This window comes from Pseudoliparis swirei, chromosome 15, assembly GCF_029220125.1.
Source record: "Pseudoliparis swirei isolate HS2019 ecotype Mariana Trench chromosome 15, NWPU_hadal_v1, whole genome shotgun sequence".
Lineage (NCBI taxonomy): Eukaryota > Metazoa > Chordata > Actinopteri > Perciformes > Liparidae > Pseudoliparis > Pseudoliparis swirei.
In genome coordinates, this window is record NC_079402.1 from 20,576,640 (window position 1) to 20,600,207 (window position 23,568).

At 40.0% G+C, this 23,568-nt stretch overlaps 1 protein-coding gene across 3 annotated transcripts in view; it reads right to left on the reverse strand.

Annotated features, from left to right (window-relative positions):
* ccbe1 (collagen and calcium binding EGF domains 1) overlaps positions 1-20,924 on the reverse strand; it is a 37,675-nt gene extending 16,751 nt beyond the window's left edge. For all 3 annotated transcript variants that reach the window (XM_056433104.1, XM_056433103.1, XM_056433102.1), the window contains exons 1-3: positions 20,831-20,924; positions 20,440-20,560; positions 20,274-20,354 (exon numbers count right to left, since the gene is read on the reverse strand). In XM_056433104.1, the coding sequence (XP_056289079.1) occupies positions 20,274-20,354; positions 20,440-20,543 (185 nt within the window). In that variant the 5' untranslated portion in view covers positions 20,544-20,560; positions 20,831-20,924. The remainder of the gene's footprint in view (positions 1-20,273; positions 20,355-20,439; positions 20,561-20,830) is intronic.
* Between the last annotated feature and the right edge of the window lie 2,644 nt (positions 20,925-23,568).

The following is a 23,568-nucleotide window of genomic DNA, read 5'->3' on the forward strand; positions in this document are numbered from 1 at the left end:
GTTAAACGGTTGGCTACTTGGGAAATTCTTAGTAAAATGATGCGTCAATGGTCGAGTCTGCAATTAGTACACAGTCCAAATACACCTTTACAAAAGTGTTTCAGTAGCTTGATGTAAAACTGTAACGCTTTCCCCATAATAACAGCCAACTTGACTCTTTATGAAGAAACACATACATGTAGTCTTTGTGAAGAGAGTGAATTTAACTCTTACCTTTGCTACAGCAATACTAAATCAAAAGGGACATTGTTTTCTCCAAACAGCTTTGTTTATATTGACACGACTGGCTGAGTCCATATCCGGCATTGATTTTTTATTGAATTATTATGGTTTATATTACTTCTCATTTTATTTTCACTATGTTTCTTGTGTTTATTTTACCCGGTTTACTGTTGTAATCTTTTAAATGTCCCCACTGCGGGACTAGTATTGGATATATATCCTAAGAATTAATAGCATAACAAGTACAGTATGTACCTCTGAGGTGTGGTACAGTAAAAGTACATTATGTAACCCTGATATGTACTACGGTAAAACTACAACATGAACCTGTGATAAGTGCTAAATTGAATATGTACCTCTGAGATGTAGTCGTAATAGTAAAAAGTCGATACGTACCTCTGAGATGCAGTACAGTAAAAATGCAATATGTACCTCTGAGATATAGTAGTACGGTAAAGGTACAATATGTACCTCTGAGATGTAGTAGTACGGTAAAAGTACAATACGTACACCTGATATGTAAGATCTACTGTAAATATGTACCTCTGAGATGTAGTAGTATCGTAAAAAGTCTATATGTACCTCTGAGATGTAGTAGTATAGTAAAAAGTCTATGTACCTCTGAGATGTAGTAGTATAGTAAAAAGTCTATATGTACCTCTGAGATGTAGTAGTATAGTAAAGGTACAATACGTACACCTGATATGCAAGATCTACTGTAAATATGCACCTCTCAACAAGAAGGCTCTAATAGTCCGGCTCCGCTCGTCTCACCGTGTTCGACCGGCGGAAAAACAGCTCCCGTCTAAAATCACTGTCCACCGTGACACACTAGGGGACAGTCAAAGAGCACGAGATTAATGTGCCTTTGATGTTTTGGCATCCACCAGAAACAATCCTCTCCAAAAGATTACTCGCGGGTAATTAGAGATGAAGCTCTTTTTAATATTCGGCGCACGCCGAGCCCACGCCGAGTCATTATGCACAGAGCCTCAGCACTTCTCACAACGGCTCCGAAAACAACGCTGGGCAAGCTTGTTAGGCGCTCGTGTACTTTATTCAAATCGGCAACCAAATTCAGAACACGTGCGGATTTCATTCATATTCATGAGTGAGGGAACAAGGGGGGTGGAAGCTTTCTAAAAAGCACACATGACACTTTGACAAGAATTTCAATGAGCTTCCAGAGTCACGTGCCCGCACACGCACACTTCCTGCTTTTTGACTGACATGTCATTCAGAAGCCCGAGACCTGCACTTGTTCAGAATACACACATCACAGACAATCGGATTGTTTTGCCACCTGTGCCTTTTTTTTGCCCAAAGAAAAGGTTATTAGATTTGACCAGTGATGCATATCATTTTACAGGGGGCCTCCCTGAAATCTAGACCTAGATTAGTCTGACCTCAGTTACCCGGGTTGAACCACAAGCACTCTAATTACCTTATGAACAGCGGACCTCCCCTGAACCGACACGGTGGACCGACCCGGCTTCGTCTTGTGATGAAACACACTTATTCACACTGACGTACGTGGATTCAAGTGGAAGTAACTATAGCAGAAGCAAAACTCGCACAAGGATAACGCTCTAGTCCAGTGGTCCCCAAACTAAGGCCCGCCTCCACATTTGGCCCGGCCCCCTGAACAACACCAGACGCATTATGATTTTTTTTCCAGTCTGGCCACGCAGATCCTAGACTAGCCGCTGACAAATAGAATGTGTGAAGATCCCGGAAAGGTTATTAATATTTGGTTATGTGGCTTTTTCTGAATACATGTTTACATTTAGGCACCCCTGCGATCGTCACTTTTTCTGTTACACACTGACCCCGGCCCCCATCAGAGAAGGGAAAAGTTATGTGGCCCCCACAGGAAGTGTCCACGCACCTTCGCATGAGAGGCCCTCTTCGTCACATCCCAGCATGCTCTTCTTTCTTACAGGGATAGCAATCACAAAAAATAAAGGGTATCGCACACAAATACACACAGCTGTTTGACAACACGCGCAGTCTGCTCAGTGGAGGCTTATTTGTCTAGCAGTGAGATACAATAACACGTCTGCATTCCGCTCAAAAGGAGATGTTTGTCGGAGTGGAGAGGACACAACTCAGACACTAAAACGTGTGGATTAAGAGCGACATCAAGGAAACGCAAATCAATTCATAATTCACTTATTTTGTAAAGATTTGAGGATTTGCCGTCAGGACACGGTGGCTCGTGTTTATACAGTCAAGCATTTTGCAAAATTGAAAAAAAAAATCACAACCTTATCAGCCTTTTGCACAAAACCGTCTGGAAACTAGAACGGGCACTCGGTAGAGCGCATACCTTCGCCGCAGACACTTTTTTGGTACCTTTTCATGACCTTGAACTTGACCTTTGACCTGATCGATCCCAAAATCTAATCAAATGGTCCCCGGATAATAACCAATCATCCCACCAAATTTCATGCGATTCGGTTTAATACTTTTTGAGTTATGAGAGTAACACGCATACAAATAAATAAATAAATAAATGGCGATCAAAACATAAACTTCCGCATTTTCAATGCGAAGGTAACAATGCATCTTTAGGCCTCAGCTCAAAAATGGCATACCCAAACTAAAAAGGGATTATCTTTAACCACAAGGGCTAACTGAATACATTTGGTGTGATAATAAAGGCCACACGTGTGATCAGTCGACATGTTACAGGTTACAAAGGAAATGAAGATGGCACACAGCAAAATTGAAAAAGTTTAGTTTTGCCCCACAAAAAAGAAGCACTTTTAGGATGATCATCTCTTTGAAATGATGCAGTTGAAAGGTTTAAACTTCTCACTGATGGAGCGCAATATGTGAACATTCTGCAGCATTATGATATTAGCTCAAAACTATGTTCTAATTATCCCCTAATTATGCCTCTAGCCCCACATATGGGGGGAAGGGTGTCCATATCAGCCATTTCCTCATCAACAATAACTCAAAGAAAGCAGTGGCTCCCTCCAGCCTCCAGTTCATCCAGAGGTAGAAGGGATTCTGCCTCTCTTTTTAGCTGCTAATTTCACGTCAAACTTGAGCACTGGCATTCTAGAGTGTATATTAATTTTATTATTACGGTTACTATTATTATTATAGTGTGTTTGTTTTGTACCTCTGACTCGGAGAACCCTGCAAAAATAATCCCGATGTGTCTGGACTGCTGGTCTAGGCACAGATGGCAAATAAAAAACCTTGAACCTTGATTAATGCACAAGACAGCTGTTCATCTTTCAGGTATTTTACAGATATACTGCCTACTTAGTCTTGTGTGCTGACCACTAGACGGGTCAACTCACTCGACTCTACACAGCAGGCTCACTCGTTATCAAGAACTACCTACATACGTCACTTTACACTCATCACAACTCACTCTGCAGTAAAAACACGACACTATGACCAAATAATAAGTCATCTTGAATAAACCAGTTTAACTGTTACTTGTACATGAACCCTCTCCACGCACGCACGATTTACATTATGTCATTTGGAAATAAAACTCCAGCATGTCAAAATGCGTTCTTTTTCTGTAAGCACACACTGGTGGTCATGACAACAGAGATAAAGTTAAGCAACACATTAGCAATTCCATAATAAACCAAACACAGTATATTAAGAGAGACAGTTAGATTCTGCCAGTGCTGGAGCCAAAAGAACGACCCCCACGGAGAACAAGTTTATATGGACACAATAAAAAAACAAAAAAGGACAGAGAGTTCATTCTCAGGCTCCGTGGATACCTTTGTGTTTTCCAAAAACGTCTCTTGGAAAGGTCATGCATTCGGCTAAAAATAATACTCAGAAGAGGAAGGAATCCGACATCGGGCAGACTTTGTCATGATTCTTAATGCACCAACATTCCTCTTTTAAATGCGTTACTTCAGATATTATGTCCCATTATTAGCAGTAATTATAATGTAATTACAGACCAATTGTTTGGAGATGCCATAAAAGGTAAACAATGTTGGAGAAATATGTTTTTCCACAAGCCGATATCCGTCTTTCGGAAGCAGGCCATTACAGACACCGGCTGTCGAGTTATAACCCCAGAGCACTTTGCAGTGGAACTCAGTGTCAAGACTAAAGGGACATTTCACAGACTGAAGGGTCCAACAATAACTCAGCTGTTTAAGAGCTTCATGCAAACTCTGAACTTTATAAGGAGGATGAAATGGAGCCAGCTGTTACTGGCTCAATACTTCAACAAGTTTAATATACAACAGTATCTGGTGTTGTACTGAGAAAACACAAGATATAATGTGATAAGCACTGGTAATTGTGCAAAGGCGATTATTGCAGAGAATATTATACCTACATACATATAGTATAACTAATCACATGCACCGAGTTTTTCCACCAGTTGCTATTTGAGGATTCACTTTGAAAAAAACTTAATTCAATATATTTGACAAGTTTAATTAAGACATTTCTAGATAATAATGGGCAGAAGAACTCCAAAATAAGCTGCCAGACACACAGGCCTGACTTATTATTACATTATACAACTGGTTAATGTTAGAAAACAACCGACTTCAACAACATCCAGCAGGCACACAGCGGCATCAGCCGATTGGAATCCATAAAACACAAACTGGGAGTTTAATGAGGCTAAAAGAGTAAATGACTCAATAGAGCGACTATATGCAAAACACATGACAAGAGTGTGGACCCCGTCATGAATACTGACTGGATGGTCCAACTATGCTGCAGTCCTCACCAACAAAGTATTACATATGAAATAATGTTAAGTCAACAGAAATGTATCCAATTGTTAGGATAGCACACGAAAAGTAATCCCAATGCAAATGTATATACTAACTAGAACGGGCACTCAGTAGAGCGCATACTTTCGCATATCACAAGATTGGGCATTGAATTATGAACATTTTGGCATTAGTTGCATGCCAATTGGATAAAAATTGACCGTGCTATGGTAAAAAGAAGATTTTGACTTTTTCATGACCTTGACCATGACCTTTGACCCGATCGATCCCAAAATCTAATCAAATGGTCCCCGGATAATAACCAATCATCCCACTAAATTGCATGCGATTCGGTTGAATACTTTCTGACTTATGCGAATAACACAATAATTTAAATATAATAAGGAAGCCACGCTACAGAGGCATGATAAGAGGTATAAAAAAATATATATGTAAAACTAGATAGACTACATTGTTTACATTTTGCAGAAGAAGTGATATATTGTGCCACAATTTATTTGGCCTTTCACATGACAAATATCTTCTTAAATAAAATCCCCCCCCCCCAACATTTAAAATGAATTGCCGTTTCTTCTGTGTAGAGCGGGTGAGCGCATATGTCTGCCCAGAGAAATAATGGCGCCCCATTTGATCACTGACATGGTACATTAACATAAACTATTGGTTAATGACTGTTTGAACTCAGTGTGCACAGCCCATGGCTTCGGTACAATACCCCTCAGTAAGGCCCCTCATTGGAAAACAAGCAAGCAGTCTGGTTACATTGTCCAAAAGGATTGCTCAATTTAATGTCACCAATTCAAAACTCTGCTTTTAATTCTCGCCCTTTTATTTTAATTGTTCTCTTTTGGGACACAACACAAATGGGAAGGCCTGGTAAAAGTTTTTTTTAAAGTTGGAAAACATGTCGTCAGAGCATGTAGCGACACTATAAAGTCACTGTTGCTGCTCGTTATAGAACAGTATGTCATTACAGTATATCAAAAAGGAATAGTTCATATTTTGAGAAATACACAAGTTTGTTTTCTCAATGATGAGATTGCATAAGTTAAAAAAAATACCGCTCTGCAGTGTATCATAAGCACACCGAGGTGCAACTTACATTTTCCTTTAAAACAACACAGAATGTTACCCATTTGGAACCTAAAATTGAGAAAATTTCCAAAAATATGCATTTTTATATCCGTATGTTTAATATGAAGCTACAGCTGCCGGTTAGCTTAGCTCAGCATAAAGATAGAAAACAGAGGGAAACAACCGTCAACGGTAACACAATACGTCTCCCTGTCCCCCTGAAAGCTCACGAGTAATTAACATCACGAATGGAATTACAAAGTGTATAAACAACAAGCTACTCCAGCTTCATATGTCATATTCATCAAAGTGGTATCAATCTCATCTTACTCTTGGCAGTAAAGAAAGTGTGTTTCCCAAAAAAGAAACGACTATTCATTAAAAACAAATGTAAATCATATGAATCAGTGTTCTGGCAAACAGAGCCACAGCGGCTGTGGCAGCTTGGCGTGGATGTGCGGCTCACAGTGAGCCCACATGCACGCCCCAAATCAAAAACAGGAAACAAAGCGTCTGACCAATATGCAGCCAGAAATGCATTATTGTGATGATACATGGCAACTAAATCACGGTTACTTTTTGTGTGGCAGAAAGGGGTCGCTTGGAACGGGGACCTTTCTCCGTGTGAACTCTGCAATCCATCTGCCGTAAACAGACACTCTGGCCACGCGCTGCACTCCTGCTGCGCCGGCATCTGCAACATAATCCAACAAAACGGGCGGGGTTTTTTTCTTCTCCAATGCGATTTACTGCAAAAGCACTTCAGCTTGGCTCGGCTTTGGTGGACAGCTGGATCCAAAACACAACCAGTCAGCGAGAACGCTGGCAGCCCGGGCAACTGCCTTTCTTTGCTGAGTTTCCTCAGCGGTGTTCCAGGCTCAAGCAAAGAGATTTGACTCGGACCACACGCTATAAAAAGGCGTAGTGTAATCCAGAATGAAATCGGGCTTCTTTTATCATGTTTTTGATGTGAATTTAATTGATATTAACTTTTGCTGAAAAAGCTGCAGGTGTGTCTGATGTTAATGATATTGACACTTTAGGAAACTAGAGCGGGCACTTGGTAGAGCGCATACCTTCGCATATCACAAGATTGGGCATTGAATCATGAACATTTTGGCATTAGTTGCATGCCAATTGGATAAAAATTGACCGCGCTATGGTAAAAATAAGATTTTAAACGTTTCATGATCTTAACCTTGACTTTTGACCCGATCGATCCCAAAATCTAATCAAATGGTCCCCGGATAATAACCAATCATCCCACCAAATTTCATGCGATTCGGTTTAATACTTTTTGAGTTATGCGAATAACAAGCACACAAATAAATACACGGCGATCAAAACATAACCTTCCACATTTTCAATGCAAAGGTAATTATACATAGCATGTGTGTCTGTTAACCGCCATCAGACTTTCCATGTGTTTCTATCTTCAACTATTCTTCTGGAAACAAGCCAGATATCACCAATCCCCTTCAGAAAATAATGTTACTGTGAAAGCGTGCAACCTACGCTTCAGGGAAATGTCAAAAGAATCGTGACGGGATTATTCGTCATGTAATTCATTTGTTATTATAAACCGATTTAACAGGTCTTTACATTTCCAGAGTGGGAAAAAAAAAAAGCTGCTAAAAAAAGATGCACTGGCCGCAAAATTAATGGTGACACTATGTAAATGGTTCAAATGACTTGAGGAAAACTGATCCCTGAAGTACTGGCCTCCTGAAAGGTGAACTAAAATCAACAGTATTTTATGAGGTTATTTGGCATTTAAAAAAAGTCATATATTTCATCACAATGTAGAAATGTAATGTTCACTCCAACCGTATTAAAAATGATTAAGATGTAAAAAGCAGATGTTCTTTTTTCCCCCCTCAGCTAAAACCTTTAAGTAGTTGCAGTTGGTTTATTGTGTCACCACCTCCTCCTAATGATTTAACAAGAAATATAGTACAATTTCCAAAAGAGCTCTAAAAAAAAACAACAATCAATACACAATCCATTTAAGCCACATACGGGAGAGATAAATCAATACAGTCAGGGTTCTTACACATTTTGACCGATGGATTTCCATGACTTTAAACCAAATGTCCATGGCCAAACTGAAATCTCGGTATAAACATGAACAATTTAGAACATGTTGCGTATCGAGAGCGTACGCCGGCTTATATTTTGAGCGTCTTTCTTTAAAAAAAACATATTAATTATTTCAAACTCGGCGTAAATGAACATGTGAATATAACACATTTCCATGACTTTTCCAAAACTGTTATGACTTACGTTTTTTCCATGACTTTTCCAGGCTTGGAAATAACCATTTAAAAATTCCATGACTTTTCCAGGTTTTCCATGACCGTACGAACCCTGACAGTTATTTACCTTGGACCTAGAAAAGGCTTAACAACAATCACACTTGAGAGCTTACATTAAGTTTTAGAAAGCTATGCTTGCTGTCCAGAAGACCAGATGCAATGAATGTTGATCTCTCTAGCTCACATTAACAGTTACTGTCACGTGTGTTTGAGCGATTGTGTGCTGGATTCCCGTTTCTTCTCCACTTTTTTTTTTACCGTTGCCGTCGGTCCACCACTTAGACTGAAATATCTATTGGATGGGTTGCATTGCAATCGTGTCCAGACATTTGTCGGATGGATCCAAGAGACACTTCCTGACTTTTCTATTAGTGCACTCAGCAGGTGGACACGTCCCCTTTCCCTGAGAAATATCTCAACAGATATTCAATGAACTGGGACAGCATTTTGTACAGATATCTTACGGATTTACTCGAAGTGTACCTCGATGGATTTCCATGAAAATTTAAATGTTGGATATTTCGTATAAGCCTTAGAGTCCTATAGAGTGAACAAGGTCTTTTTAAACATGAATTTAAAAAAGGACTCAAATGAGAATAGTTTTTGTCAACTAAACTTTATAAAAGCAATTGTATTCTGCAAAAATGTAAAAAATAATAATATTTGAGTGTTTCAATTTGAAGTAATTCAGTTGGTTAACAGTATTTTTTCCATGTAGCCGTGTCATGGCTGGAGATTATTATATCATTATGTGAGCTTATCACCGAGTATATTTCTCCTTTACACTGGTCCATATGGACTTATGACATGAAGTTTTGTGGTATGCAACCTGTGTAACCCCACTTAAGGCTTTATTGATTCATGTCATTTTAATACTTGCATGTCGTGAAATTGAATATTCTGTCGAGGGATTGAATTAGCCGGCATTAACCAACTCGGATAACAATTTTAAAACAACATTTATCAATGTCCATGTTTCCTTTAGAATTAAACCCATCCAGCCTCTCGAATGTAAAGAGGAGGGCACATCAAGAGGGAAGATACATATCCGTGTAATTCAATCAGCATGTCTCTACCTGCTCAAGGGAAGGGGCCACATCTGCACGGCCAAAAGCCTCCAAACATGAAGCCTTTTCCCCAAAATGTTCTATTAACATTGAATGGTGCAGCTGTTTACAATTTCACATGGCTGGACGGGGTATGTGTTCACTGGTGCCGGAGGACATTTTCTTTGGCTAGCTGCTGTCCTTCAGGGCTGATAAATTAGCAGTTTATTACTTTCACTTAAGGGGGAATAAATTAAGGCTTCAAATGGCCCAACAACTTGAATAAAAAGAAAATGCACATCACGTTTACACCACACACCCAATTGCGTTCAATTAGCTGATGAACTTGTCGAGAAGATCCCGTTTCACAGCAGGGGGTACACAAATACCGTTTGTACGCAGGGTGACGCAATAATGTTATTTGAATATACATTTGTCTGGGTTGAATGTAATAACATCTTGAATACAACTAGAGCGGTCTCGAGTCTGGAGAGTTGGAGGCGGAGAAGCACAGCCTGTGTCTTACATATCACCACATCTCTTCACTGTTGCAAAGCCACAGCGTGACCACACTACAGTCCTCCATGGAAAGAAACAGATGGGAGCACGAGCAACGGCCAAAGGAAACAAGAGTGTGATTTTAAGAAACCGAAATATCTGAACAAAATAGTCGATACACGGGTTAAAGAGGGGAGAAAAAAAATGTATGCGATCTGAAAATGTTAAGTTTAAACGCGAAACGGACCACACACACACGGACTCAAAGCTCAACCACTACGATCTTGTAATTAATTTGGTTTCGTAAACACCAGCAGTCATTCATAAAACACAGATGCTAATTTCATACATATCTTTTGGTTTTTACTGTTGCCAAATGAAATGTGATTTGAATGACTTATGAATACACTATTAGGTGCAAGGAGGCCAGATGAATGCCCGGTAGTTCTACATTTGAAATTGATTTATTTTCCCATTTAAAGTCCTCATTTCCTTTGACCGTAGGTTTTCAGCTCATCCCACACCCTGAACATGCCCTTGAAGACAGAGGGAGATCATCCATCTCCATTTGCAGCCTGTCCTCCTCAATGCTGGCTCACTACTGTTCAGTGCTGGAGAATGTGCACTCTGGGCAACAGATCAAAATCGTCTAAAGCACAGTTGTCAAACTACTCGAATTAAACAACTCGTTAGGAGACATTATGAAGAAAGAACTCTCAAAGTCATGGTCTTTCCAGTAAACGCATGTTTCATATTCGGTTCTTCTTTCAAAAAGGGAAAAGAGATGGCAAAGTGCAAAGGAACCAAATAAAATGACCGTCACGAATACTGAAAATGTTTAAATGATGCGTTTGATTAGAATTGGAAAATAAAAGTGCGTTTCTAATTAATCAAAGAAAGAAAAATTACACAAAGATATGAAAAAAGAAAGGCAAAGACATTAGTTTTTTGTAAATGGGAAATTGAATGATGTGGGATTATATTGGTTGTCCTGGTGATTTTATAACAGATTAATGAATACCTAATGAATATGTATATCACATCACTTTACTTCATTAAGTGCAATGCAGCAGAGGCATAAGAGAGGAGAGAGGATGTTTGCTGCTGCTTGTGCTGTTCATGCGTCACTCAGGAATTCTCCTCAACACTAACATGTCCTCCCCGGCTCTCACGGTGATAACTGACCCTCTGCTGCATCTTCCCCGAGTGCCGTTACGAATTCGTCCTTTCCCTTATAGGGAATATCGCCACTTAAAACTGCACTTTCACATCTCATGTCAAATAAAACGGTAAAGATATGCTTTTAATGTTTTGCAAAACATCACCCCCTACGGGAGCAACGATGAATGACGGCTGTATATCCGTCTTGAAGAAACCTGCCTCCCCCTCACAACACAGTTCAACCTCCAGCAGCACACTCGTATATTAAAGACAGATTACTCAACAATATTGTTCATAATAAGGTGCAAAGTGCGACACCATAAAGTGACGGACGGTGATGTCTGGCTCCAAGGTGTATGTGCTGTGAATTATCATTATCAACAGCAATAATGTTTCTATGGGAAAGGTTATCGGGTTAAAGCATTTGGAAAAAACAAGTGATACTCGTAAATAAAGTTGAAGGACAAAAACAATACTTTCCACTTCTGTTGAAAGAAGAACATTTCAAATGTTTTTCTGGTATATTTAGGAAAGAACGATGTTTTGAGGCGTTGCGTTTTTATTTTTCATTGTAAATTACCTTGGGGGGGTTTCTCTTTGACGCATGACAGATACTCGTGTGATGATGTCAGAACAACATTTGAACTGCACCATGTTTTTCGGTTTAAAGAAGGAGAACAATAATAAAAAAAGCAAGGCGTGTATCTGAGTAACGACGAGTTTAAAATGAGGTCTTTCTGCTCAGAAATGCACAAAAAATATCACCTGTGCAGGGTAAAGTGGGACATGCACACACAGGCACATAATACATCAAGTGTGAATAAGAAATAATAACTAAATAATCAAGTAATGGACTCAAATACCCTGTTGTTACGATGTCCCCTTGAGGTAACAACTGGAAAAATTAAAGTTATTTCCTGTGTGGAGCATGATAATTAAAATAATTGAAAACATAACTAGTGGCTTTTAAAGACGTTTTATAAGCACATAAACTCTGAACTTGGGCCTTCGGTGCTCCAACTAAAGGGCTTTAGTAAAAAGACAGATCTAAACTCACAGGATCATCCACTCGTTCTTGTATTCTGGTTTCTGACCTACTGAGAAAGTAACACGCTGGAAAAGGGGACACCGTCTTCTTAAGAAAGACCACAGTTTCAGTTATTTCAGAAGTTGTCCCAAAACCGAAAGAGTATCGGTTACGAGTCGTGCCCAACAAAACACGTTGCTCCAGGAGACCACAGTTCGTTTCCCATTTCCTACAGACAGTAAATGTCATTCGTTTTTAACAACAACAACAATGGCCATTCCTTGACTTTGACGACTGGCCCCAAACTTAACAATGTAGACATTTTAACTAAACCATGCTGTTGCTCCAACGCCAATCAAGTCGTGTTCATTTCTACCAAACCCAACCTAGCAGCATCAGGTTTTTAAAAGTTAATTTTGGGGACCTGTTGAAGTCAACATTTTCCCCACGGACTCTCAACTCAATTTATTCCAATTTATAGTCACGGTAAAGTCAGTGATATATCTAGCGATTTTTCGCGTCGCCCAAAACGAGTTTACTCGCTCGACTGTTCACTGTGTTCTCACCATAAGCGTCGAGACGCTCCGCGAGGGGCGGGGCTTAACTCTGTGTCTCGTCTGCGTAAAGACCGTTATCATCTCCTTCATCCACCACGGAATAACTACCCACTAGTTCTGCTTTATACTTGTTGTGGACGTCCCACACACTAACGCCCTCGTGTTTGGGTTCATGACATTAATATCATATATATATATTTAAAAAAAATAGCGAAAAAATAGTTTCGCTTTTGGTGTGAACGCACCTTAATAAGAATTCAAATTCAAAGTATTTAATGCATGCGTTTTTGTATTCCACAGCAGACGGACTGGGCTCATCCGCCTAATCTGACAGTTGACCTTCTCCCGTGTGCCATTTAGATTTATTTTAACAATCCACTGTGCAGGAGCCAAAGAGCAGTAATGAATGCTTACGTCAGCTCTTTGGATCCGCAGTGCAGCCTCCGTCTGTAACACAGCAGCCTGCAGTTGACAGGCTACACGTTCTATTTCTGAATATCGATAGAAAACAGATGTCGATGTATTTTCTTTGACAGGATATTACGTATCATTTCAGGGATTTGGGATACATCAGTCATATCTTATGGTCGTGTCGGTTTTAGAGCACAACGATTCAGCGAGATTTGTGACCAGCAAGAGATCGTATACTATATGGTGTAATATAATTATGGAATTCATACAGTTTGCACTCACCTTTTCTCTGATTACGCGAGAGTATCAACATGCTGGGGACCAGCGCCAGGTGCTGAATATCATTTCAGGCATTTGTGATTGGCATGATCTCATCGGCCTTATCTCACTCGGCATCTACCGAGTTTAATTCCAGTAAACTGTTGAGAAACAGATTGGACTTATTCCATGCTCCTTCCTCGGAAACCTTATTTACATTTTCATGATGCATTTTTGTCTTCAAAACGGCAATAGTTTATCATGTTGTCATTCCTAACATTAATAATATACACTTTTATTAATCCCCAAGGGGAAATTAGTTCTCTGCATTTAACCCATCCTTAGTTATTAAGGAGCAGTGGGCTGCAGTGATGCGCCCGGGAAGAAACTGGGGGTTCAGTGCCTTGCTCAAGGACACTTCGACTTGCAACTAATGGGGAGAGCGGGGATCGAACCTACAACCTTGGGGTTGCAGGACGGCCCTCTTACCCCACTGAGCTACAATCCTCAGTCAAATGTTTTGTTAGTTATTCCAGATGGGGTTTCAATAAATCCAAAACTATTCCTGCTTCAGCACGTAGCCTGTGTGTGTTTGGAAGCCCTCGAATAGAAACCCCCAAAACATCGTTGACAACAGAACAACAGAAATTGTGTCATCGGCTCGCGCTTTTGCTTTACAGTTATCTGACAACATCTTTTGACATTAACTGCTGCTCTTTTTTTCCCGTACAAACAAGACAAGTATACTTATCACGTCGAGAAACTGGTTCTGAGACGCAGACCCAGCAGCGCACAAGGCGGCTGATAATTGGATTTGTAGGAAAAAAGAAAAAAAAACATCTAAATCCTGGAAATGAGAGCAAAAGAGTCATTTTTAAATTACTGGACATTTTCCGCCTCCCTCATGTGCACTCATCAGATTTCCAGATGAGGGTTTTCATTCTGAAATATTCTTTGTGCTTCGTAACTAAATCACACTGCATCAGCTTATGTGTAATTATATCAGGAACCTCAATGTGAGCAAGGGACTCCAAACTATCAAATAACTTCATTAAAATAGTGGATGTGTGCCCATGGCTAGGTTGACAATCATTTCGTAAGATGACATTTGGGGCTAAACTGAGTTACATGTTCTCTGAAATATGCCACAATATGTGTATCGTGTCGACACAATCGAGACTCATTCTACTTTTTAATGATAGTGGCATAAGAAACGTAGCAGTCCACAAGGAGGAAACATGGCTGACTGGGCCTGCTGAACTCCTTTAGCTCCGGTCACTGGAGGGATGTCAATATGGCAACAGAAAAGTCACTCGTCTTGATCTCGCGTTGAAAGCTATTTGGATCGGGAGAAGGAACACAAGTCCAACGAAGAAGATTACTCCAAGGTTTAGAATACATTGTAAATTTGATGCGAGAACCAGATTTGAAAACTGAGGAAACAAGAAATACTTTTAGCTTTTGTAGCCAAGTTGAACAATCAGATTTACTGAGAATAAATATATCAAAAAGGCCCATTTATATATATATATAGACTTTTTTTTTTTACCAACATCTGGGCCACTGGATTCAGGATAATACAATGCAGAACTGGAGTAAATACAATTGAGAGATACAACAATTTCCTCTGAACGCATTCCCATGCATTTCATTGGAATGAATTGACGGGGCCATTTCCCCACACACAAACAAAGCCGTTTGGACCCGTGCATCAGGAGTATCGGGACGATCACGTCTCACAAGGGGGCTGAAGAAATGTTATCCGCAGTAAACCAGAATTCCAGAGCAGCGGAAAACGGGAGCCGAGGACAAAGGGGGAGAGAACGCAGCAAAATGCTTGAGTTCCATCAAAATTATTTGGAAAAACAACAAAAGCCACAATTACAAATGCCACACATCAATTCAAATAACTGTTGCAGCTGCAGAGCGGAAAGACTCACTCTCACTGCCTTCTGCTTATTTCCCAGAGAAGCATTTCCTTTACAGGGCAGGTAAGGCCGACATCACATACACAACTAGAACGGGCACTCGGTAGAGCGCATACCTTCGCATATCACAAGATTGGGCATTGAATTATGAACATTTTGGCATGAGTTGCATGCCAATTGGATACAAATTGACCGTGCTATGGTAAAAAGAAGATTTTGACCTTTCCATGACCTTGCCCTTTGGCCCGATTGATCCCAAAATCGAATCAAATGGTCCCCAGATAATAACCAATCATCCCACTAAATTTCATGCGATTCGGTTTAAAACTTTTTTTGTTATGCGAATAACACGGCAACAAATAAATAAATAAATACACGGCGATCAAAACATAACCTTCCGCATTTTCAATGCTAAAGTAACAAATCAAGCCAACGTAATCCCCGTTTCATGTACCCTCTTGTCACCCAACAGAAGTTATAAACAAAGAGTATTAATGTGCCTCTAACCTTTGATAGTTAACACACTGGATCTGGCTCTCATCTCGAGACGTCAGATGATACTTTATCTCCGCAACAGAAACAACGTGGACATTCAGAGTGAGCTACACTACATGCACTGTGTTCAGTTGAACCGCATGAAAACAACCAAGCTTTAGTACGTAACCGTTCAGAAATATAATAATTATCTGCGGTAAAGTGATTTAGCTTAAAAAAGGAGCTTGTGAAAGCTGAACAAGTTGCTATTTTCACAAAGCAGGATTATGAAGTTAGCTGGATAACTGCTGAGTAAAACCTGGAAGGCTCTCAAATCTGCAACATGGATTCAAATAAAAAACCTCCTCTGGGATACATTCAGTGCATTTTCCCAGCTAAGTCAATAATCTTGCTCGGTGTGGAACCGAAAGTGAACGTTTTATGTTTTCAACAGCAGCAACCGTTGTGAAAAAATACACTGAGGATAAAAAGAATGATTTACATGAACAATGATAATATCAATGTCAGGAAAAAAAAATAACAACGTAATAAAGATTTGAATACTACTACCGTCAATGCTGTTGAGAAATGGATCTCTAAAAGGTACATTAAAAACAAACAACAGGAATGACCGGCGCTTAACACTAAAGTTGTTGCCAAATTGGAACCAACAGCACACACCTAATCATTTCAATCTAACACTTACTTGGCTTTTCAGGAGAACATTTGTGTGCAATCAAAGGCAGTCATAATTCAAGTTCAATTTCTGGAACAAAAACTCTGCACAACCTCTCACATCTTATTTTGAGTCCAGCATATTGAACCCTATATTTACCTTTGCATTGAAAATGCAGAAGGTTATGTTTTGATCGCCGTGTATTTATTTATTTGTATGCGTGTTACTCGCATAACTCAAAAAGTATTAAACCGAATCGCATGAAATTTGGTGGGATGTTTGGTTATTATGTGGGGACCATTTGATTTGATTTTGGGATTGATCGGGTCAAAGGTCAAGGGCAAGGTCATGAAAAGGTCAAACTCTTCTTTTTACCATCGCGCGGTCAATTGTTATCCAATTGGCATGCAACTAATGCCAACATGTTCATAATCCAATGCCCAATCTTGTGATATGCGAAGGTATGCACTCTATCGAGTGCCCGTTCTAGTTTACCCTGTAAAACTACAGATGTACGCATTTATTTTTAAGACCGGAAATGCTGAATCCTTCAACAGAACCCACATGCGAGAGTCTCCACAAAAAACATCCCAGAAAGGCGGCGAGAAGGAAAATGTGCCTGCACTGTCAGAGACATACGTCAGCCGAGGTCCTGGTACTTCTCTGGGACACATACTCTCTGGGTCTCCGCCGTCTCCGATGAAGCCGTTTCACAATAAGACGAATGCTCTGAGGATGAATGTTTAACTGTGCACACAGTGGAATGCCGTCGTCAGAGGAGGACCGTTTAAAAAGTCCTTCATGTGGTCCTGAGCTCGCCACTAGACCTATACAGAAGACTTGGATTTCAATGCCTCTGACATGTTTGATATTTTTAGAATACGTTTGATCACTTTCTTGCCGAGAGTGAGCTGCCGGTATATTGAACAGACACATTTGAGAGTGGCATCGGTCTTCTCCTCTGATTATCTTAGTTTAGCATGAACACTTGAAACTAGCTAGCCACACAGTCCATCTCTAAAGCTGACGGGTGGACGGCTTACATCTAGTTTGTTTATTTTGTCCCAAAAACTAAATGTGAAAAACTAAATTGTCTTCGATCTTTTAACGATCTGCTCTGCATTTAAAGGCTCTTCAAAAATGACTGAAGAAATGTGGGGGACTTTATTTGCCTATGGAGAGAGGATTACTTCACATTTATCCCCAAATGAGAACTTTTTATTTTTTTTATTCTGACCTGAAGTTGTTTGTGTTGCTGTATTTGGGCAGTATTGTGCATTGTTGTTGTCGTTTTCCCCCCACTGCACTACTATTAAAACAACAGCTCTTTCACTCATTATGGTAAATTTGTGTATGAAATACAAAGTTCAACATTATTCTTGTTTCAGAGGGTCACGTGTATTTCTTGGCAGAAAACAGTGACTTCATGGAGTCTTTGCTGGTAGCCTGGCAACTACTCCATATAGATGAGGGATTGGCATTCACCGTAACACTGTACAGTATTTATATTTATTTTGCAAATTAGTGAAATTTGCATGGTCAAATTCACCAAAGCTAAATCTAAATCAGTCAATAAACTGTTTAGTGATAATTTAAACATCCTTTCTAGAAGCTAACCAACCTCAATATTTGCCCCATTAAGCTTCAGTAGTATGCAAACTGACGCTAATCTGACATCTGCTGTTCTACAGACCAAAATTAAACAAAAACTGAACCCCCAAAACCCCCCAAAAACATTGTTGGTCCCTTGGCCTTTCGGCCATCAAGCACCTATAGCCCACCTGTGTGTACAAGCCACCACGTTTACATTGTTATGACAGTTTAAAAAATATATATAAACAGTAACTAAATGTTCCGGGATGTGCCGACACACTCGATACTCAAGAGAGCCTAATGAATGCCATATTTTCTTGCCAATTTAACAGTCTTGCCAATTTAAGTCACGCTTGTTTCCCCTTGAACTGCATCTCAGTCATGCCAAGGCGCAATTGTACTGGTAAATGACGCAACATCCACATTCATCTTATCAAACTAAGATCATTAATCTTAATCTTTGGCACTACAATAAGACTTCTCTACTAACCATGGGAGGGCTGATGGCCAGTCATCAACTCACACCGGGCAGGTGAACTGAAATGTCCCTCTGGGTTACATCGTCTTGGCTCGGAGCTGGAACATTTTTCTTTGCTTACAATATCATTGTGGGAAACAACTGTGGCACCAGCCAATAACCATAAACCAACATAGTTATGTACAGAATGTGTTTGGGATTTGAGGATCAAACAGGATGTCACGGAGTGCGTGTACCACGGCCAGCAGATTGTCAGGTGATGCAATATATATATTATAATTATATACATATAACAATTATATATATATATTATAATTATATATATATATAACAATTATATATATATATAATAATTATATACACATATAACAATTATATATATTATAATTATATACATATATATACACATATAACAATTATATATATATATATATAGTGTGTATATATATATATCCTTTCACAGTCTGCATTTGGAAAGATTTTCTGAAGGAGATATTCAACAATCTGACATTACTTTAGTTCTCGATTCATTTTCCCAGATAAGGCCGTACAGACATTTTTAAATTTATTTGCCATGAATCAAGATTATTGACAAAATGTTTGAAAATGAGTTCCGAAATAAATTGTTTAATTTCGTTTCCTTAATAATTAACAGTACACCCATCTCAACAGCTTGTCAATCATTTAATAAATACATCTCAAAGGAGCTCTGCAAGCCGCATGGGGGGTATGGGAAAGTAGCATATATCAAGTTTAACTCCTTTAATATATGATTCAACTTTCAGCTTGTATAAATCAAAAAAGATTACAAACGTCTGTCAAACTTTTCTGCTGTAAACTATTCTATACCTAAATTATTAAATTGGCCTTCGGGAAGAACGTAGGGAATATTTAAATTAAATTTTGACCAAAAACATTTCCCCGTTTTTTTCATGATGCCTGTGAGGTGGCCCCTCGCAATGAAGACAGATTAGGTTCTAACAACTTAATCCGTAGCCTGAGAGGAGTCTCGCTGCGACGCTGTGTCCACAGTGTCTGTGAAATGCAATAATTTAAACCAGTGTCAAGACTATAATAATCCAATATGGAGGCCTGTGGATTCTCAGATTGATATGCTCCCTTAAATTCACAAAAGGATGATGACAACAGAAATCTACCCATGTCTCTCCTTGATTTCCAGATACATGATGATATAATATCTGAAGGTTCATGAAGTTTTACTGCAGGATTCAGACATTTTACAACTCATATAAACATTTAGATTAATTGAAAATAAATAAATCACATGCCTCAGGCAACACATTCGAGTGGTTTTGTGTTATCTTTCCATGCTTCTCAAGGCACAACTGTGTCCAGAGTTTCCACCTATTTAACCCTCCTGTTACCTTTAGGGTCAATTTGACCCCATTCAATGTTTAATGTCGGTGTTCTTTGGGGTCAATTTGACCCCAGGCTGTTTTTCACTGTGTCAAACATATAAGAAATATCAACTTTTTTATATATTTAAAGGGCTATTTAGGTAGTCAACAAACAAACATAAAGTACCTCACACTTAAACTTGGGAAACAATGTTAATTCTAATAATCTTCTGGAGGTTTTAATTGCTGGGGTCAAATTGACCCCGAGGGTAAAATATGTCAGTAAATGCGAAGGTAACAGGAGGGTTAAACAACCTTATTGCTGTGAATAATATGAATAAAAAGGAACATTTTACATCAGTTAGAGCTACATGTTGCACTCCCTTCCAAGGGGCTGCAGCGTGATAATTCCACACCATTATAAAGTGAACTCTAACCACGTGAATCACTCCTACCTGTAACACGTCGCGACTTCTCCGCTCGACTTCACGCAGGGGTACTTCGTCGTAGAGATCTTATTCTCGGAGCACTCTTCTCTGCGAAACGAAACACGTGAAAAGTTGAGCAAATATTTCCCCCTTCATCTCGTGCAAGTGGCTGGAACACACGTCCCGCGGTTACCCGAGAGTGGCATCCTCCTCCTGGTAGGACCAAAGCAAACCTCCCGAGAAGTACATGCAGGTGACGGCGAGCAGAAGAGGACTCCTGCTGCGCGTGAGTATCATTGCATCGGTCCAGTCGCCTGCAGGTGACAGTAATACTCACTCGTAATGGTTACCTCCACCTCCCTGCTACAACTACTGGGACTACCGCGGTGGAGCCCGACGGCAGACCCTCCCACTCCCCCCGTGGCTAGGAAGCTCGCGGAGTGCACGGTCAACGGTAACTTCCCCTTACTTTTGACAGGTCAAGAAACCGGAATATTTATTATAATTTTTTTTTTTTTTTACTATTTCAACATTACATATATTTTCTTTAAGCTATAAGGAGTTATTTCACACGTGCCACGTACCTTTTGTTGAACCGTTTCTCTCCGGCGTAAGTTGACATGCACAGAGCTCTTAACGCTCACCCCGAAAACAGGCGCGAGCGCATGAACACCTGAGGACGCGCGCACATACACACGCACGCGTACGTTTCAGGAGCGCGCTCGTGCGTCATGACGTCTGCGCCTTTGCTACCACCGCGTGGCTGTTGGTGAAATAACTGCTCAAGAAGGAATAATAAGTCGAACATCAATTAGATATAATGATATTCAATTCAACACTTGATTGAATGCTGATAGAACCAACACTTTAAAATGCATGAGAGACATCAGCACACATATATTTCAAGTAATTCATTTATTGTACCTATATTTGTAAGCATACATTATTCATTAATTGAGAGAACACAATGTTATAAAAATATTAAAAGGGGCATGCCACACTTGAAATTCAGCGGAATACAGAATGCAAACGTTGTTTTATTTCTACTGTGGCCACCGAAAGGAGCTTTCTGAAGTTTAAAAGATAACCCTGATTATGTCATCATCCTTCATGAAATGTTTAGGACTAATACATGTTTCTGGAACTTTGTGAGGAGTTGAAGTCAGGACAGCTGAGCCTCTGTTGTTACCGATTTAAAAAGTTCGGCACACTTCATGCGAGTGCGATGCCCAATGCTGGAGCATCCCATTAGTAATTGTATTGAGATGTACTGGAATTATGCATTTTAAATACTAAATACTTAAAATATATAGTTTTAAAAGCAACTAATGAGGTTTTTTGCTTGTGATGTGCAAAAAAACCAATACTATGCTTTTTTTCTCAGCTAAACAAACACGTCATAAATGGCAAATTATCAGCTATCATCACAAAGCAGCTCGTTGAAAGAGAGTTTGTGAATTAATTGAGCATGAAGAAGCAATTCAAATACGAAAGGGAAGTAAAGTAACAGCACTTCAGTATTGCGCTTAAGCATTTACTCAATACTGTCCACCACTGGATTCCAATCAGCACTCTTATGTAACATGAAGCATGTCCATGGACATCAGCAGCAACCAACCTTTCATGCACCCCTCACTATATCTTCATTCATTGGGTCAGGTGATTCAAAGGGAGTTGATGACACTAATACGCTGGCACTTTCATTCCTAACGACCTTGACCTCTGCGTGACCTCTACCAGCTGGCCCTGTTCACTGGCATCTGAAGAAGCCAGGAGGTCTTCCGTTTCTCAGGAATGCAGTGTGGCGTTACGGGGAGTTGTATAGCGGGGCTACTGAGGAGCCTGTAACGGATATCCATTACATGACATCACACGTCATTTAGCAGACGCTTTTATCCACAGCGACTTACAATAAGTGCATCAACCTAGAGTACAAACTCAGAACAACAAGAATACAGAAAGTAACATTTCCTCAACATAGTCAAACTACAAAAGTACCATAATAAGAGCCATTTAAGTGCCACTGAAGTGCAAATCTGTGTTTTAATCCAGATATATCCCAGTGAAACTAGAGGAAACGGTGTCACTTGATGCCCTAAAATAGCTTTTCAATCAGTGAGGTCAGTCAGATATGAATTAACTTTATTCAGAATATGACATGTTCAGGTGGAAGATAATACAACACTTCACATTACAATTGGGTTTCGTTTGGTTCAATTGAAAGGGAATCGTCTCCCAGTAATATTGAGCAGGTAATAGCACCTCTAGCCTGCTTCAAAGGGCCCGCTCAAGCATATATAACCACTTTAGTTGAAGGGAAAGCAAAGGTCCACCTGCTTCATTGCACCAGAGCAGACTCTGTCTGTGGCTGCTTACCGAGCGCCTGACGGTGCAGTTCAACGTTCGCCCACTTGATGGCCCTTTCAACCAAGAGATCCCACCCCCACCTCTCTTTCGCCACTATCGTCATCATTGCCCACAAAATGGATGACAGCTTTTTTAGAAACACCAGGGTGCGTCACGACTCTGAGGTGCACACGCTGTGCCATTTATGTTCCACCTGTTTTGATGCCTCAGCAGCCCGAGAGGCAGAGAACGATCACGAGTAGCCACATCATGTTGCAGCCTGATACTTTATCAAAGCTACGGGGCTAATAACCTCACTATAATGTTTGGCAACATCCTCTGCCTCAGAGACATGAAATACTTATCTGTGATTCCTTTGCCCTGTTATCAATTTCCAGAGGACAACAGAGGAAGCCTTTCTACCCTCCCAGTCTGTTGATGTCCTTTATTGTCTCTTTAGAATAAATGACTTTTATTTTGTGCTCTTGTTTTCTGAGTTTAGTTAAAGCTGGTCTGTTGGTATGACTGGCTTTAATCAGCCCTCTAGTTGTCACTTTCCAAACTTACATTTTGAGATCAGCTCACTATACTGTATATGTCCTGTTCTCACTGTTTACCCAAACACCATCATTGGTGTTAGTCCGAGCTGGATTCTCCTGACCAGGAAGGATTATTTAGAGCACTGTTGGGACTGTTTTCTTTTCACCACTTAACAGTGCCACATAGATACAACTCTTATTCTAGCCTTATTGCCTCAACAGGAAAATAATCCAAATCAGAAAGAGAACAAATGGACCGGAAATTAAATCAGAGCCGAGAAAAGTGATCCAGGGAGAAAGGACACAGTTATAAAAGTTGATGTGGGTCCAAACAAAAGCCAGGAAGGACCTGAAAGTGTCCTTGGTGAGACTTGTTCCTCTTGATTAAGGAGCTGACCTTGAGATTTGGCCTGAGTTGAACCGGAGGAAGGTGGAGC